This window comes from Rhineura floridana, chromosome 5, assembly GCF_030035675.1.
Source record: "Rhineura floridana isolate rRhiFlo1 chromosome 5, rRhiFlo1.hap2, whole genome shotgun sequence".
Lineage (NCBI taxonomy): Eukaryota > Metazoa > Chordata > Lepidosauria > Squamata > Rhineuridae > Rhineura > Rhineura floridana.
Window position 1 is genome coordinate 42,164,551 of NC_084484.1, and position 17,542 is coordinate 42,182,092.

At 42.9% G+C, this 17,542-nt stretch overlaps 1 protein-coding gene across 2 annotated transcripts in view; it reads left to right on the forward strand.

Moving 5' to 3' along the window:
- EDNRB (endothelin receptor type B) overlaps positions 1-16,963 on the forward strand; it is a 29,145-nt gene extending 12,182 nt beyond the window's left edge. For both annotated transcript variants that reach the window (XM_061626553.1, XM_061626554.1), the window contains exons 3-8: positions 1,323-1,435; positions 3,498-3,702; positions 5,878-6,027; positions 7,539-7,672; positions 9,555-9,663; positions 11,925-16,963. In XM_061626553.1, the coding sequence (XP_061482537.1) occupies positions 1,323-1,435; positions 3,498-3,702; positions 5,878-6,027; positions 7,539-7,672; positions 9,555-9,663; positions 11,925-12,056 (843 nt within the window). In that variant the 3' untranslated portion in view covers positions 12,057-16,963. The remainder of the gene's footprint in view (positions 1-1,322; positions 1,436-3,497; positions 3,703-5,877; positions 6,028-7,538; positions 7,673-9,554; positions 9,664-11,924) is intronic.
- Positions 16,964-17,542: the final 579 nt, after the last annotated feature.

Here is a 17,542-nt window from a genome sequence, read left to right on the forward strand (position 1 = left end):
CAGAGCATCCTCCTAACTAATAGTTTCTGATATTTACTTACAATTAGTAATCTAGTCCTTTTATAATATTGCTTCCCTTGCTTAGGTGAAGCATGCATAATGGGAATGAACCAATCACTATCAAATCACTTTATTTGCTTTTAGCCATAGGCCATTGCACAGTGTAAAACAAACAATTAAAACCATACAGCTTAAAACAACTTCAAAGACACGCTCATGTCAAATTTATGCTCGCTGGGCTTGTACGTAGTTTGCTCTTAGCTTTTTTGCGGCTAGAGCAAAGTTTGCCACCGCCATAGTGACCTGTACATGGTTGTCAGCCAGGAGCTCGGCCACCAGGTCGCCAGGTGTCCTTACTCTGGGGCTAATCAGAGGCGCTAAGAATTTGTGTCTGGGGTTCGAATATAAGGGACAAGTAAACATATAATGCACTAAGTCTTCCGGCACATTACAACCAAAGATGCAGTAGCGCTCCTCGATCGGGGTCCCCAGATACCTGGCTTCCAAATAGGCCGTGGGCATTGTTTGGAATCTGGAATGAACCAATCACATGAGTTAATCACAGTCAAGTTGCATTAACATATATGGAATGGGACAGTACAGGTTTACTTACTCAGATGAGGATCCCATATGGATGGTGGAGGAAATTATGCATAAACATTGCATGGACAACAGAACCTGATGTAAGTGTTAAGCATATAGATCCAATTCATATCTTTCAAAAAGGATCAGTGCCTGTTCTTCCACCACTCATACATAATTCCTGGCCAACTGAATTTATATAAGCCAGATCTTATTTGTGATTAACTTAAATTCCATTGACTTCCATGTAACTCATGTCACATCCATACGTTGTATTTAAAGCACACAGTTTACCCAAAAGAATCCAAGGGACTATGATTTACCTCTTGCCACCACAATTCCTAGCACTTGCAACAAACTATAGCTACCAGGATTCTTTGGAGAAGCCATGTATTTTAAATGAATGGCACGGATGTAACCTAACCTTTGCTGGATTAGACCTTATATGTGCATTAGATTTTAGATTGTAGTTTCCCTAAGCATTTTCAAGCATGCTTTCACAACTTTATTATTTATGGGTTTCAGGTGCCATGCTGGGAGTTGTAGACTGCTATCCTATACCAGCTTACCTGGATAGGAGAGATGGTACTGTAAGTGCATGTTTCAGTCTGCTTTTCTGAACATGTGTTGTGCTCTAAGGTTCTAAATCCCTAGGGAATTCGGAGGTATATCAGTACAGAGATAAAAACTGTGATGGGTATAGAATTGTTAACCATTGGCTGTCTGTTTACTCTTCACAGCTCCATGCAAAAAGCTGGCCTTTTGGAGCTGCAATGTGCAAACTGGTCCCCTTCATTCAAAAGACGTCGGTGGGCATCACAGTGTTAAGTTTATGTGCTCTCAGTATTGACAGGTGAGAAATCAATATTTTATTTTAATCCAACATCTCCATTGGGTAGAAGAAATTGTTTAAATGCTATAACTGAAAAATTCTAATGCACACTAGAGAAGAGACTTACAGGAATAGATGGGTGTGGGAAACGGAAAGAGAAAAGGGATCCCCTGTAGAGTAAAAAGAGAACGAAGAGTAAAGATGAGTGTAGAGCAGGGATGAGGAATCTGTGGCCCTCTCAGATGTTGTTGGACTCTTAACTCCCATCAGCCCCAATCAGTATGGTCAGTGGTCAGGGATAATAGAAGCTGTCACTCAGCAACATCGGGGGGGGTAGCAGGTCCCTCACCCTTAGTGTAGAGTATTTACGGATGCTGGATCCTGTCACTTTCTCCCCAAGGATCCGAACTTTCTGTCAGACTGACTGCACTCGGTGGAGATGGGTCTACTAGGGCAAACGGGACACTGTCCCACCAACCTCAGCTTCCCCTCAGCCACTCCCCTTACCTACCTCACTGTCTTCTAGTCAGAGGATGGTTCTGGCTCCCTAACATTGGTCTCCCTGCCTCCCGCCCTACCATTCCCAATGGCCATCAGCCACCACTGACTGCACTGAAGCTGGCTTCCGGCTGCTTGCTCTCAAGAAGCCTCTTTTTGAAATTGCTGCAGTACCAGGGCTGGCCCTACCATCAGCCAGAATTAGATAGCTGCCTCAGGCGGCAGTTACTAAGGGGACTGCAGGGGGTGGCAATCCTTGTGGCTGTTCCTCTCTGTTGGAGGATAGAGCTGCATGCGCCTGGCCACCTGCCCTGTACTCCTAAAGCTAGTCTGCTGCCCTCCGTTGGGGTGCAAGACCCTTCATGTAGACTATGATGAAATAAGATTCAACTGACAGTTGACTTCTATGCATGGTATGGGGTGGGATCTCTCTTGTCCTTTGGCTGAGGCAGCAAAATGTTTTAGGCCAGCCTTGCTGAGAAAACAAAACCAGAAAATGTAAAGCCATGCAAAATACCTAATAGGCTCATCTAATAACATCATAATCATGACAAGTCCTAACCACCCTGCTAAATGATGAGCACCACCATAGAGGCCAGCTGAGTTATTAAAGGCCTGAGTGCTGTAACACCGGAGAAGCTCTTATTAGGCAGATCAGCCTCATCCTGTATCAAACAGCCATGTCCTGTCAAAAGACACCATGGATGCCATAGAAGGCGGCATTGCTACTGCCACCTGATGAGAACTCTGTGTGGAGCCCGACATAAAATATGTATTACTTCTCCCGATTCTGGGCAATGGCTGGGCCCAGTTTGCATCCCTCCCCAGCTCCTCGTCTCTCAGTTGTCACTCTGCCCAGCCAGCACTCTGCTTTCTGAACCTCAATGCATGAGGGCCTTTTCCGGCATTCCCTTAATTACCTGGGCATCTTGGTCGTTCCAGCAACGGAGCTGGAGATAGAGGACAGCGTCAGGACAGATGCCACTGAGATGCGTGGCCCTGAGTCTTAACCAGTGAGGTTAAGAAGGGGTTTCTTGTAGCAGAGCTGGACCTGTATGTCCTGCAAGAGAAGGAAGGGAGGCAATGAAAGGAGAGAGCCTGCTGGCAGATATTTAAAGCTTGCCAGGCTGTGGCCAGTGAAAATTCCTTCGTAATTCCGCATCACGTATCTTCCTTGCACCACTCCACCAACACTGGAACTCCTAAGCTGGGGGCCGTGTTGACATGGGAAAGAGCCACATCACAAAAGCTCCTCCCATAAAACCTGCAGCTTGTGCAAGGGAGAACACAAATTGCAACAACCTCCACATCACTAAGGTAACATTGAAGAGGACCCCTACTATCATCTGCCCAGATTCGGGGGAGGGGGGGAGGAGCTGCTATTATTGCTCATTTCCCAAACCCTCTCTTTAAGCTCCATACTTCAGGCATTTCTGCAGGGCTCTACTTTGAATTGGATATAGGTCCTAAATAGTTGCTCATATCAACCACTTAGTAGAGACTTTAGTTCACATCAGCTGGGGTGAGGGGGAATTTAAACCCAATGTACTCTCTAATCTAACCACTATCCATTTCTTTTATTTAGGTATCGAGCAGTCGCTTCGTGGAGCCGTATCAAGGGAATTGGAGTTCCGATGTGGACAGCCATTGAAATAGTATTGATCTGGACTGTGTCTCTTGTTTTAGCTGTTCCCGAAGCTATAGGCTTTGATTTGATTAACTTCCAATACAAAGGAGAGAAACTTAAAGTATGTCTACTTAATCCCCACCAGGAAACATCTTTCATGCAGGTAAGGCATCTTCTCCTGGGCCAGCTGCTTCTGTGTTGTGAGATGTATTTATTTAATCAATTTGTACCCTGCTTGCCCCAAAATTACATATCTGAGGATGGCGTGCGTATGTTTGTGTATAGTGATAAAGAAGGCAATCAAAAATAGAAGATGCAAATCCCAGTGGCTCACTTAATAGCGTAATGTGTGTTTTAAAAATTATTTTCCCTCACAGTCGTTATGAAGGGCTATAGCACTTAGTCTGGTCCGCTTATCATGGGAAAGCAGCCCAGCTGGGATGGGCTTTAAATGCTCACTACTAACCTTGACCTTTTCCTTCCCTCTTTTCCCTTCTGGGGAAGAAAGAGCCCCTCTTGAGTTAATACTTACCAAGCCGGAAGAGCAGCTAGCCAGGCCTTTTCCTTCCATTATGTATCTCTCACTCAGCTACTCTTCCCTAACAGTTGGGAGGGAGGAAGAGCAGGCAAGATTAGCTGTGTGAGAGAGCAAAAAAGAAAGAAGACCCGTGGTTGTTGGCTCATCCTTCCTTGCGAGTATGATTCAGCTGGGGCTCCCAAAGACAAGGGGCAAGTGAGCCCCTTCAGTTTTCCTAACCTGTAGGGCAGGGATGGGGAATTTGTGCCCCTCCAGATGTTGCTAGACTAGAACTCCCATCATCCCTGACCATTGGCCACACTGGCCGGGAGTTGGAGCCCAGCAGTATCTGGAGGGCTGCAGGTTCCCCATCTCTGCTGTAGGGAAAGCCAGTGGAAGGGAACCTTCAGGATTCCAAACAGGAAGAACTACTCTGACAGTCACATAATGTGGCCTGGCTCTAAGGATCCCTTCCTGGGGATTAAGCAACAAAGCTTTGGTAAACTGGGATCTTTCAGGCTGCCTGTGATTCACAAATGACTGACATCAGCATTTGTATGCAGGCAGAGCAGTAAAAGAAATAGTGTGGCTACTCAGCAACAATATCCAATTGTATGGACTATGGTGGGGAAGGTATGATAAGATCCTGGAGAATGAGGGCAGCTCCATTGTTCCACTGCTCCACCTGTTTCCCTTAAGGGACCACATAGGAAGCTTTCTTATATTGAATCAGGCCATTCATTAGTCCATCTAGTTCAGTATTGTCTACACTGACTGGCAGAGGCTCTTCAGATTATCAGACAGGGAGTCTTCCCAGCCCTATCTGAAGATGTCAGGTGTTGAACCATGGATCTTCTGAATGCATAGCAGATGCTGTACCACTGAGCTACAGCCCTTCTTCAGATATGAGGGGAGGGGTTGATCAACCCTGGATCACCACCATCCTCCTCTTCATCCTCTTTCACGGTGTCCCCTGAAAGGGTTGTGAAGGGGTCCTCTTGGCCCTGCCTGACTTGCTTTAAATATCTGCCAGCAGGGCTCTGCACTCCCCCTTCCTTCCTCCCCTCTCTCATGAGACAACCAGGTCCACTTTGCAAGGGGCGAGGTCCCCCATTGCATTAGGAATGGGGCCATGCCTCCCAATAGCATCAGTCCTGCACCGTCCTCAATAGCTAGCTCTGTTGCCAGGGTGATCAGCAGGGCTTACTTGTCCAGTAGGCACAGTGCCTAGGGCCCACGATACTTTTAGGGGCCCACAAAAATGTTTTAATTTCTTTTAAAATCAGAAGGGAAAAAATGAATTTTTAGGGTCGAAGAAAATGTTTTAATTTTTTTATCACATCAGAAAAAAATGAAACTTTTAGGGCCCAAGAAAATCTATTAAATTTTGCCTAAAACAGAAAAAAAATAAAATGTTGAAGTATTTAAAGTTATATCAAAAATGATTTTTAATATCGATGTTATTATGGTGGGAGGGGTCCACAAAGGCAAAAGTGCCTAGGGCCCACGAAAGTCATAATGTGGCCCTGGTGATCAGGATGCTGTCGCCATGTCAGGTGGTGTGTAGCTTTTGCCCTGTAGTGGCTGGCTGCCAGTTCTTCTGGCAGAGTTGCCTGCAGTGGGAATCTGGGGCCGCATCCCAGAAACAGGCTTATTTTTTACGAGACCATGACGAACTGATTTCTTCATGAGGATGCTCTGAGATGCTGATCAGTTAAATGCGGCGTGTGATATTCTGTACATCATGGACATGCATGTTTCTTTGGCTGCCATTATAAAACAAACTCCTTTTAACGGTTCTGGTTTTTCTCCTCCTCTTAGCTTTACAAGGAAGCTAAAGACTGGTGGCTCTTTAGCTTTTATTTCTGTTTGCCATTGGCAACCACTGCTGTTTTCTACACTTTGATGACTTGTGAGATGCTAAGAAAGAAGAGCGGGATGCAGATTGCTTTAAATGACCACTTAAAACAGGTAAAGACATACTTGAGGCCTTTGTTAAATGTAATAAATAACAAGCAGAAGCGGTTTGTGGGGGGTGGGGCAGAGGCATGTATTGGCTTCCCAGCAAATGGGTCCTTGTTGCTTACTGGGTCGCAGAGGGATGATGTGGCAGGGAGACTGGTGCGATGCAAACACATTGACGGAACCTATCCAGCACTCCAGCTGGCACATTTGCACTGTGCCAACCTCCCTGCTGCCTCGCCCTCCCTCATTTCCTCTAGGTGAGCAACAGCAACCCACCTGTTGGGAAGCTAGTTGTGGTGGCTCCGCCCCGCCCCACCCCACCCCACAAGCTGCTTCTGATAACAAGATGCCTCTGCTTGTCAACAGCCAACTAAAGAAAAAGCAAGGAAGGGAGACTTGAGGGTAAGGCTGAGCCCTGGTAGATTTTCTGGTAAGAGTCTCATATTCTGCAGAACTAGTATGATGATGAAGGAAGATATGTATGCAAAGCCCTTTGCCTAGAACCTTCACTAATTTGTGCATAAAAATAACAAAGACAGAAAGTGGAGAGGGAATCCTGGGGGAAGAAGGTAGGGCAGGTAGCCAAGCAGGTGACCTTTGGAATAATCTAGGCTAGCATGAAACCCACAAAGGTTGAATGCTGATGGCTTAAGAAGGAAAAAAGATAGGTTCAGTTACCTGGGGGAGGGATTTAGAAAGGGGATCTAAAGTATGGGGGGGGATCTAAGTGTGTGAAACATTGGTTTCCCACCAAGGTTGATGAGTGAAAAGGTACATGGTGTGCACAAGAGGGTTCTGTGTGCATATGTCTGGTGGAGCGGTTTCATCCTTAAGTAATGCTAATAACTAAATGGTAGCCTCAGGCATGGCATTTCGTCCATTAGCCAAATGAGGATGTGCCTTGGATGGCTTAATTAGAAAGAAAGAAAGGTGTGGAGCTGCTGGAGCTCTTGCACTCCTATGCATAGCTACATAGAGTCTTGCTCTCAGCTTGATGTACTACGTACAAGCGACATGGAGATTTCTAGAGTCAAGGCACTAGGGGCATACTTAGAACACCAGCGAGGCTGAGTGCTTGAGTAACAACATGCAACCGAGTAACCCCAGATATGTTCAATTATGTTGGTGTTATTTGGTCACCTGTTTGAGGCCTTGGACTGTGGAAAGCCCACCCAGATAGTAGCAGCTGCAGTTCTATCCTTTTGTTAGGTTATTGGTTAGAATAATTTAAAGTAGATCAAGGAGCAAGGCCTAACAAAATGCACAGACAGACTTTGCTTTTGAAGCAGGCAGGGGATAGAAAGCCTTTCCCCCCCATCTTTCTCACCAGCTTCACTTGATAATTTGCCCAGTCCCCTTGTCTTTTCATAGCATTATTCCAGAAACATGCCAGTTCGTATGGAATAAACACAACACAAAGATTGTCAGGGGTAATTTTTAAATTGGAACGTTCATCTTCTTTAAATATTACCGAACTCCCTGCTATCCTATTTTAAATGGTGTTTCTTTGCTTTCAGAGACGTGATGTGGCCAAAACGGTGTTCTTCTTGGTGCTTGTTTTTGCATTGTGTTGGCTCCCTCTTCATCTCGGGAGGATATTGAAGTTTGCTCTTTACGATAAGAATGACCCAAATCGATGTGAACTTCTGAGGTAGGGCTCTAACTATAGAATACCAATATTAGCTTTTCAGCTATGCTTCCCAAGATAGTGCTGCCATTTGGATTTATTCCCCCCAAAGGAGACATTTATGATGAGAAATGCAGAGCAAATTCATGCAGCTGGTAGCTCTATGCAATCACTGTGAGGAGCCGATATGGCTGCCAGTGGGCATGAAAAGCAGCCAGGAGTGCATTGAATGCCAATTGCTCCAGTGCCCAGTCCATTACAAATCATTATGGTTGTATAGACAATCCCCATGTGGTGTTCTCCAGGGGTACAAACCAGTGAGAAGCTGTGGTTCCATTTCTCAGACCTGGGCATTATATGCCTTATAATGCTTGATTGCAATTTCACTAGTGGGGTCTAGCCAATGCTGTAAATACCTATTTGGAGTATATACGTAAGCTGCTGTCAGGTATGTAGTCTTCAGTCACTGAGATCCTCTGATGGAGCACTTTCTGTTCTCTACAGCCTTGAGGCTCTGTTGTCCTTCAATAGGAACAGAGCCTTTAGTGTGGTGGGTCCTGCCCTGTGGAATTCCCTACCAGTAGAGATTTGGCAGGAACTATCCTTGCCTTCTTTTAAACGTCTTCTGAAAACTGTATTGATTAGACAAGCCTTCACAAATATGAATTTCTTTTTTTTTTATCCAACTAGTATTTACTGATGTTTTCTTGATGTTTTTTAATTACGGATATGTTTGCTGATTTTATTATATTTGTATGTTACATACCACCGTGATATATTTTATGAAGGTGTGTATTATAAATATTTCAATAAATAGATAATTATCAGTATTATAATTCCTGGGACCTTAATTCCAAGAACTTACATCTGGCTTTCCTCCAATTCACATTCAGAGAACTACATCTTCAGCCTCTGAGAGCTTCCACGCTATCTTTCAGAATCAAACGCACAGAATATTTTCCTGATCAAGCAGTTTACAAAGTGTAGGCATGCAGCACTATCTAGGGTGGAGCCAGAAAGAAATATCAGGGGCTCCAAAAGTGATGGCAGGAAGATAGCATACTCCTGATTGAAAACTGGGGAAACAACATCCTCCTTTGTGCTGTATTTATTCACCACCACCAAATAAATTCTTCTTTGTTTCTTCCCTTCTTTCATCTATCCATCCTACCAAACTTTCTTCTTGATGACCTACCTCCTGTTTATTCTCTTGATTTCCTAAGCAAAATAACCCCAATAAGCCAGCAGTGCTATCTGGGATCTTTGCCTAATCTGACTTCCGTAAAACAGGAGTGGGAAGGGACCTGTGTCTGTTTTGTTAAAGCCTTAAATTCCCAGCAAGACATGCCAAATTGTGGCTCCTGTGGCTCACTCTTTGTAAGAAGCTTCCATTGCCCTCTGGAACAAAATAGCTAGTTCTGAAAAGACAAGAGAAGGTTTTCCCCCTAACCACCTCCTTGCAGAGCATAGCACGACTAGCTGTTGCCGTACCTGCTTTCACAAATTCCTTCAAAATAATTGGAGTGAAAAATGTTTATTTGCCAATGACGTTGAACCTTTTAATCCAGATGAATGGTTAGTATTATTGTTTTCATTTACATCTCCGTCTTTCATACAAGGATTTCAAGGCAACATATGTAGCTTCCCCCCCCATAGTATCCTCACATTGTATCCCCTGTGAAATAAGTTAAGCTGAGAGAGAATGACTGTTCCAAGATCGCCTAGTGAGCTTCATGGCCAAGCAGGGAACTGAACCTGTTCATAGTCCAACATTCTTACTGCTACACCACGCTGGCTCCCTGGTGGCAACATACTGCCCAACATTTCCTGATGCTTGCATGGCAAACCTTCTGTAACTATCTTTCAATACACCATTGCAACTATTTTTCATATTTTTTTCATGCAGCTTTTTGCTTGTGTTGGACTACATTGGTATCAACATGGCATCCCTGAACTCCTGCATTAATCCAATTGCTCTCTATTGGGTGAGCAAAAGATTCAAGAACTGCTTTAAGGTAAGAAGACTTCATGCATCGTGCTTTTACAGAAACAAAGCCACACAGCATTGGATGAAGGGAGCAATCCAAACCCAAGAGCCATCGGGATGAGCAGCATTTGGAACAGGTGGACATCTGACTGAGCCTGGGCTCATCTGGGGCTACACCGACTGAAGTCCTGTTCCCTGGTTCGGCTGGGGGCTGGGGCAAGTCCTGAAAAACTGGCATTTCAGGGGAGAGGTGGGATGGGGAAGGGGGAAACTTACTCCGGTTCCAAAGCTTCGTCACTTGACCTAGCAACCCGGTGGAAGTTACACTGGCAGAAAGGGTGGTGTAAGTCAAACTCTATTTTAAAGGCTCGTTTTACCTCTACCAGGTTTGGTTTGGCTCAGCTGGCAACAGGCCTGCTCCTGAATGGAGTATGGAATAGGGGTAATTTACCCTGGCATAATTTACCCTTGCTGGCTTCCTGTAGTTTGGATTGCTCTGCCTGTCTCTGGAGCACATACTTTGCAGTAGTTCAGAGAGGTGACTGAAACTATTTTGGAGCAAAGGGTGCACACGCTGCTGATGGGCTGTGACTCAGAGAACAGTTTATGGAGCTCATCTGCTGGATTTCAGCTGCTGTCTGGGAGTGAAATTGACTCCTGCTTAATGAACATTTAAGAGATTCTCTGGTCAGGATGAACAGTTCCTTATTTTATAGTCCAAAGGAAACCCAGGAAAGCTTCAGGGCATACTTTGCAGTTCACAGCCGATTGTTCACAATGTAGAAATAACATTATATACTAAGTTTTGGCCGTTGGGTGGAATTCAGAGGTGCTTAAAATACAGCATCTGGCATAAGGATTTAATATGTTACCGTTAAATTTAAACAAAGGGAAAGTGTTTGAATGTATCAAGCATGGACCGCTGGGAACTGTCATTCTACAAAGGTGACAAAGAATTTATCCACACCTGCACAAAACTGAAATTTGTACGTTTCTTTGAAAGAAGTAGGAGTTAAGCAAGTTTTTTTTTTTAAAAAAAGTAATGCAGAAATGCAGACTCAAAATGGCATGCAAGATAGGTACACCCTTCTCATTATAGACTGTACAGAAAGTGGAAGAAGGAAGCAGGTTGGATCAAATCTAGACTATCTTACAGTTCAGCTGAGGGCCGATCAGTGTACAACAAAATCATGCTGCAGAGTTCTTAAATTGAACAACTTCAGATTACATCAGTGGAGGAGATGACTTTTTTAATGTGGCTCTATGGAGAAAAACCCTTTCGTTCACATAGGAAGCTATCGCCACAGGGAGAGGTTTAGAACTTTCTGTTTGCATGGAATTGTTAGCACAGGAGATCATTCAAAAACAGGATCCCTCGCCGGCACCCTGAAGTAGTATAGAGCAGGAAGGACTGTCATGGAATTTTGCTGACACTGTAGCTTGACTATTATGGAGCATAGTATTTCACTAATGGGCCAAAGTTTGGCTGGTAAGTTCCAATCCATGTATTGTCCAACACTCTTGATGTTTTGTCCACTTCTTTGGGTTTCTGAGCTCTAGTCTCCAAAAATGTCCTTGTGTATTCATCTAGTCATAAAACAAATGTCAGGGAGACCTTGAGATGTAGCTACGCTCTGGGATCATGACGTTGCCAAGGGTGGTTTCTGCTAAAAGACATTGGCAGATGAAATTTATCGAAGTATCTCAATGCATTGCTCCGCAGTGCAAATTCACTATATATAAAGGAGTTCCTTGCAGTTGTTCCCAGCTGATCACGAACGAACTGCTACTCTACAAGCATCCCTAAGGTCCATGTGGTAAACAGTTGAAGCAAGCAATAGGCTTGTGAGGAACTGTGATTATCCCATTGATTGGCTGACAGGAATCAAGGTAGTTACCTTACTGACTAGGATGGGACTCCTATCTCAATATAGAACACACATTTTAAAAAGCTGGGGTAAGAGGATTCAGGGATAAGAGTGTCATACTAGAATCTTGGAGACCATAGTTCAGATCCTGACTCAGCCTTAAAGCTGATTGGGTGACCTTAGGCCATCACTACCTCTGAGCCTAACCTACCTCCCAGGATTGTTGTTGGGGGGGGGGAGGAGAACCATGTACAAAACCTTGAGCTCCTTGGAGGAAAGATGGGATAGAAATGTAAAAATAAATTGTAACAAAAGAAAAAGAGGTCTGAATTCTTGGACAGAAGGAGGTAGTAGCTGTTCCCTATTTTTGTGTGTTGCACCAAGCAGCTTTGTAATAAGGGATTCTCTTCTCTTCCAACAGTCATGTCTGTGTTGCTGGTGTCATTCGAAAGATATGCTGTCCCTGGAAGATAAACAGTCCTGCTTAAAGTTCAGAGCTAATGATCATGGGTATGACCATTTCCGCTCCAGCAACAAGTACAGTTCATCTTAAGAAACGAAAATGCACCCTCAGCTCTTGTGACAAAGACCATTAAGATAAAGGCAGCAAATTTGATGAGTTTGGTTTGCTCAAAAATCGAATTGTAAAACCTCACTTGCAATCTGTACCAATCGTAAGTGCCTGAAGGTATTTGAATACATGAAAATCACCAGGAGAAACAAAAAAACCCATTGTTAAAGCACTTAAACACTTCAGAATCAGCACTTCCAGATCATCCTCAAATCCTGTAAATGAAGTAAGTTGTGTATTCATTGAAGTAGTCCTGGGAGCCTGCGTAATAATTCTTTGTATATAGTATACCATCACTATGTTTGGGACAAAGCCAGCTTTGTCTATAAATCACTGTAACTTTCGTCCTTTGGAAGGGATTAAAACACACAGGCAGGTCTAAAATATAATCCCATATCGAATGTGCAGTTTGCATCATGATGCATCAAGCATTTTGCTTCATGACACAAAGGAAAAACAACACCACTGCAAAAAATTTTAAAAAGAAATTTTACCCACATAGTTGGGAACAAAATTAAAAGGGCATAATCAGACTCAAACCAATTAGTTCTTATTTGCTGTTAAATAAGAAAATGCAAACATATTGGGGGGGGAGAAGCAGCAGAGGAAAGTAATAAAAATTCATTCTTTAGTGCCATGAGCATGTGATTCATTAGCAGAAACCCAGCTACATTCCTCTGATGCAGATTACAAGTAAAGCCAATTTCTCATCAGAGGATCAGATTAGGCCTGCCCTGCTTAACGATCCACAAAGCTGAATGCAGCCCCACTAGGCAGGCAACAAACCCAAGAGGCTGATCAGGCTCCTGGTAAGCCAGTTTACATAAAACAGGGGGCTGTGTTTGGCCCAATGAGTCACAAGTTGCGAAGAATCTAAAAAGATGGATGCATGTGCAGCAGCAAAGTAGAATGCATCATTGGAGCATACTTTTTTCCATAGGGAAAATACATATTCACCAACTGTGCCTTAGAACTAACAACATCCAAGCAGGAATGTCTGACTGCTGTTGCACAAGTTGCACCACCCTGCCAAATGCATTTTCTGAACCCTAAGCACCTCAAGGTTCAGGACAGCAACTCTGTTGCTCCATATTGGGGAAGACATTTCAACCTCTAAAGCTGAAGTAACCAGCCATGATCCACTACTACTCTGAAGCTCTTTAAAATATGCTACCATATTTCTCCCTCACAGAGTTTATGAAAGAACAGCCTCAAACAGCTGGATGTTTTAAGTATTCTTTATGTGTGCTGCAATTCCACAGAAGTACAGAAAATATGTACTGTAGCCACAGAATTCCCGAGAATATCAACTTCTTTTGTTTTTAGAAAAGCAAGTTTCTAGCCCTTATGGCTGTCAAAATAAGCTTGCAAGTGCATGGATAATGCCCATGGAAATGTTCAGAAGCAGGAGAGACGTCTCAGATTTGGGGGGTTAGAGGTGGGGTTTCAGTGCCCTGTTTACAACATTGCCCCTCCCCAGGACTTACTATACAAAATAGTAAACATTACAGAATGAATGATACAAAATAAGAGTAAGTATGTAAATTTGCAAATATATTTTAGTACATAGTACACACAGCCCTAAGTATACCATCTCCCAGTTTTAGATATTTGTCATCTCTGGTATAGAAAAGAGTGCACCTCTTCTTAGTGATGCCTTCCTGCGTGTGCCAAGAGGTCACTCTTACTATTCCCCTGGCAAACAAAGCACCCATATATTCACAGAGCTCTAGCAGCCATAGGTGCTTGTATATATCAAAAGTGGTAGAACCCAGTCTTTATCTTTAATATCTAAGGAACATTTAATTATCCTTTTGTAAATATTAAACAACTAAACCTAGAATAGTAAATAATAAAATATGGGCAGGTCCCATTAATGCCTGTATGAATGGGCGGGGGGGGGGGAGGGAGAGAGAGAATGTGCTTGTACTAAACATGATGTGCATTGCCAGGAGCAGGTCACATTTTTGTGTATGCAAAGAGAATTTCTTTGTTTCAAAAATAATACTGCTAGTTAAAATAGGTGTAAACTTCCTATAAGAAATAAAAATTATTAGAACTGTTCTGAATTGTAGCTGGAAAGGCTCTGTAGCAGGTGTTGCCAATATGGTGCCTGTGGATACCTTCTATGAAGCCCAGTTACGATCTCAGTAAATATGGCCTCAAAATTCCACAATGCACAAGAGACTGTTTGCTCTTCCAGCTCAGTTCTTGTTTGCACTGGCTCAGCTTCTCCTACATACATCCCTAAACATGACAGGATTGGACACCTACCATTCCTTCCATTCTGAACTGAGAAGAGGCGCAAAGACCTTCGCTCTATGAACAAGTGCAGCAGTAGCTGATGCAGGTGCTTTGCACCTTTTTTTTTCCTGTTGGGGGACATGCCTGTACCATTCTGCTTGTTTAGATGTGGCAGCCATTTTGTGATATCCCACATACCCCATGGCGGCCATTTAGTGACTGGTGCCCATAGCACTTTCTCAAAATTTCAAAGGTGACCACTGGCCCATAAAGAATGGTGACTTCAAGGCTACCTGGATTCTTGCCCTGTGGCATGATCTGCTATTGTTAAAGCATCCCTGGCTGGCCCTACTATGAAGTAAGAGTGAGGCATCCATCCCAGATAGCAGATTTAGGGCAACCTTAAAGGATGGCAAATCCTTTTATTTTAATACTGGGGAGTGCAGAACTTGGAGTTTTGTTTCTTAAACACTGAATGCTCCCTTTCAAGAGCCTCTTCATACATTGTAAATGAGCAGGGAAAGTGTATGTTGGAAATATTATTTAGGAAGCAATTCCTAAACATAAGTAGTAAAGAATAAGCTCCATTTATCATGTATGACTATACTCTAAATATGCATATGAATGTACTATTAAAGAACATTCCACCTAGAAGTTTCTCTGCCAAGCACCTAAATGAAAGGGAGCTATAAAAGGTTCATGGAAGATGTACCCAGTGGATTTGGTACTCAGCCACCATGAATGGGGGCTTGCATCATTATAGCACTGCCCTCATCATTTTGAGCTCATAAGAAAATATACTGGAACATTAAATAAAATTGTAATGAAATAATTGTGGATTGTTTTCTGTCATCTGCTGAAAATGGCAAGTAGAATGAAAACAAGTGTGTAAGAAATCAAAGGACTTTGGTCCCTGATCTTAATAGATCAACTAATTCAAGAACAGTGAATATGTTGTACACATTTTTATTTCTGGTCAAAAATGTTAGAGAAAATGGCAAATGTATGGGTGAATTTCCTGTATCTCATTTGGATGAAATGTATTCAGGACTATAAATTGTTACGTTGAATCTGTTCAGTATTAACTGCTGTTTCTAGCATTACACTACTGTATGTATATGTTATTTGTAATTCTATTTAAACTGTAGTTGTCATTGTTATGATGAATGTGGGTATTTTTACCTTTATGAATTTATTTTTATGTGTCTTAGGAAGGTTTCACACATTACTAAATTCCTCTGTGGAAAGCACCTTGGGCAGATCCTAACATGTGACAAAATCATTGTACAGGCTTTTAACAATTTGCCTTCTATGCAGAAATTGGTCACCTTGAAGCATATCTTAGATAGTCATATATTACAGATACAGAGCATATATGCTCTCTAATTTTTAGACAGATGTGTATTCTGAATATATAGTTCTCTCATTTCATTTTGTCCAGTATTTTTAAAAATAGTAATTTTTGCAGAAATTTTGGCTTTCAGTTAAAGAAAACTCAACAATAATGTAGGCTGATTGGGGTTGCCAACTTTTATTTTTACTAATCTCTACTGCAATACTTAAAAGCAGCTTAGCTGCAGACATTAGCAAATTATAATGATCTCCATATTGCCAAAAGCTACAGTTGTGCATTTTCAGATCAGACTGCTAATAAAGGGGTGTAAGAACTGGCCAGGATCTTTTATTTTCTGGTCAGTTGGCACCCTTAAGACTGACAGGGAGGGGAACAACAAGGCAACCCTAATAGATTTAGCAATAAGGAACTACCTCTACCACCTTTTACATCTATAAAAACAGTTTCTGAAGCGACGTAAACCTAAGGTAACTTTAGACCTGAATAAAACAGGAAGAGGTCCCTGTCTTTTAAATTTGCCCTATTTAGGCGTCATGACTTTGGATACAGGGTTCTGTCAGAACCACATGGTCTTTCTGTTTTTGTTTTGTTGCACAGTTGAATTGTCTCACACTGTATGTTATGCATTCCATTGCCACTTGACCCCATGTAAATATAAATCTGTCAATTTCTAATAACCCTCCATGCATCTGACAAAGTGGACTCTAGCCCACAAAATCTTACGCCTCATTCAATCTTTTCTAAGGTGCCATACAACTGTTTGCTGGTTTTGTTGCAACCAATTAACATGACTACCCCCCTGGAAAGGGTCAACATCTTGTGGACTCTTCTGTGTCTACTAGTACTGTGGGTAGTGCAGTAAACAGTGGTCACATAAATAGTGTGGTGTACAGTGTGTAGTGGCTCTAATTCAAAGTACAAGGAGACATTGTTTTAACTCCCTTCTGAATAACAGACAAATAAGGGTTTTAAGTGTATTCCACCATGAGGTTCTTGGTTCAAGATTGCCCTTCATTGTTATTCAAATGCCTTTCCTTTTTCTCAGGAAAGTAGATTTATACTGCTTCTCCTAACAGTATTATTTTCCACTTGCGGCTTATACCAGGGCAAGTGGATTAGAAGAGGTAAATTAGGCTGCTTGTTGCAGCTAATACTCTCTTTATTATAGTTTTATTAACATGTAAAATGTTTGTGTATTTTGCTTTAATGGTCACTTAAAGAAATAAATGTTATGGTTACTACAGTGTAATCGAACTGAATTCTCAATAAAGATATTTTTTAAGATAAAGAATATCTGGTGAGCTCCCACACAGCGCCACCCCTAGGAAGGAGGGCAGTTGCCCCAGGCCCCGCGCTCTGGGGGCCCCCGCGCTTGGCGATGAGAAGCTGGGCTGCAGCGGGGGGGTTTCTTATAAGCCATGCAGTCTCACCAGCCGCTTCCCACTCTTGGGGAATCTCCTGCTCTTCGGCTGCATGCCTGAGCGGTTTTTCCCCTCTCCATCAGCTGTGAAGCAGGTGTGCGTGAGGTTTTTAGGCGGGAGGTTTGAATCCCCTGCCTGAGTGGCTTCCTTGTGCTGCCTGCTGCCTGCTCATCAGCTGTGCAGCGCGTTTACAGGCAGCGCTTGCCAGCTTATTCTGGGTGGGAGGTTTGAAAGAGAGAAAGAATGTGGGGGGGGGCAACTATGCTTTTGCCCCGGGACCCGCACAGGCTAAGGGAGGGCCTGCTCCCACACACACATACACTTCATTTACTAAGCAGATCTTACATCTCCCTTAATATCTCAAACGGCAATTATATTGAGGTTTGGGTAATGTATTTGAATATAATCAATAGAAAATATAATCAATTAAAATACATCTTTAATCTGTT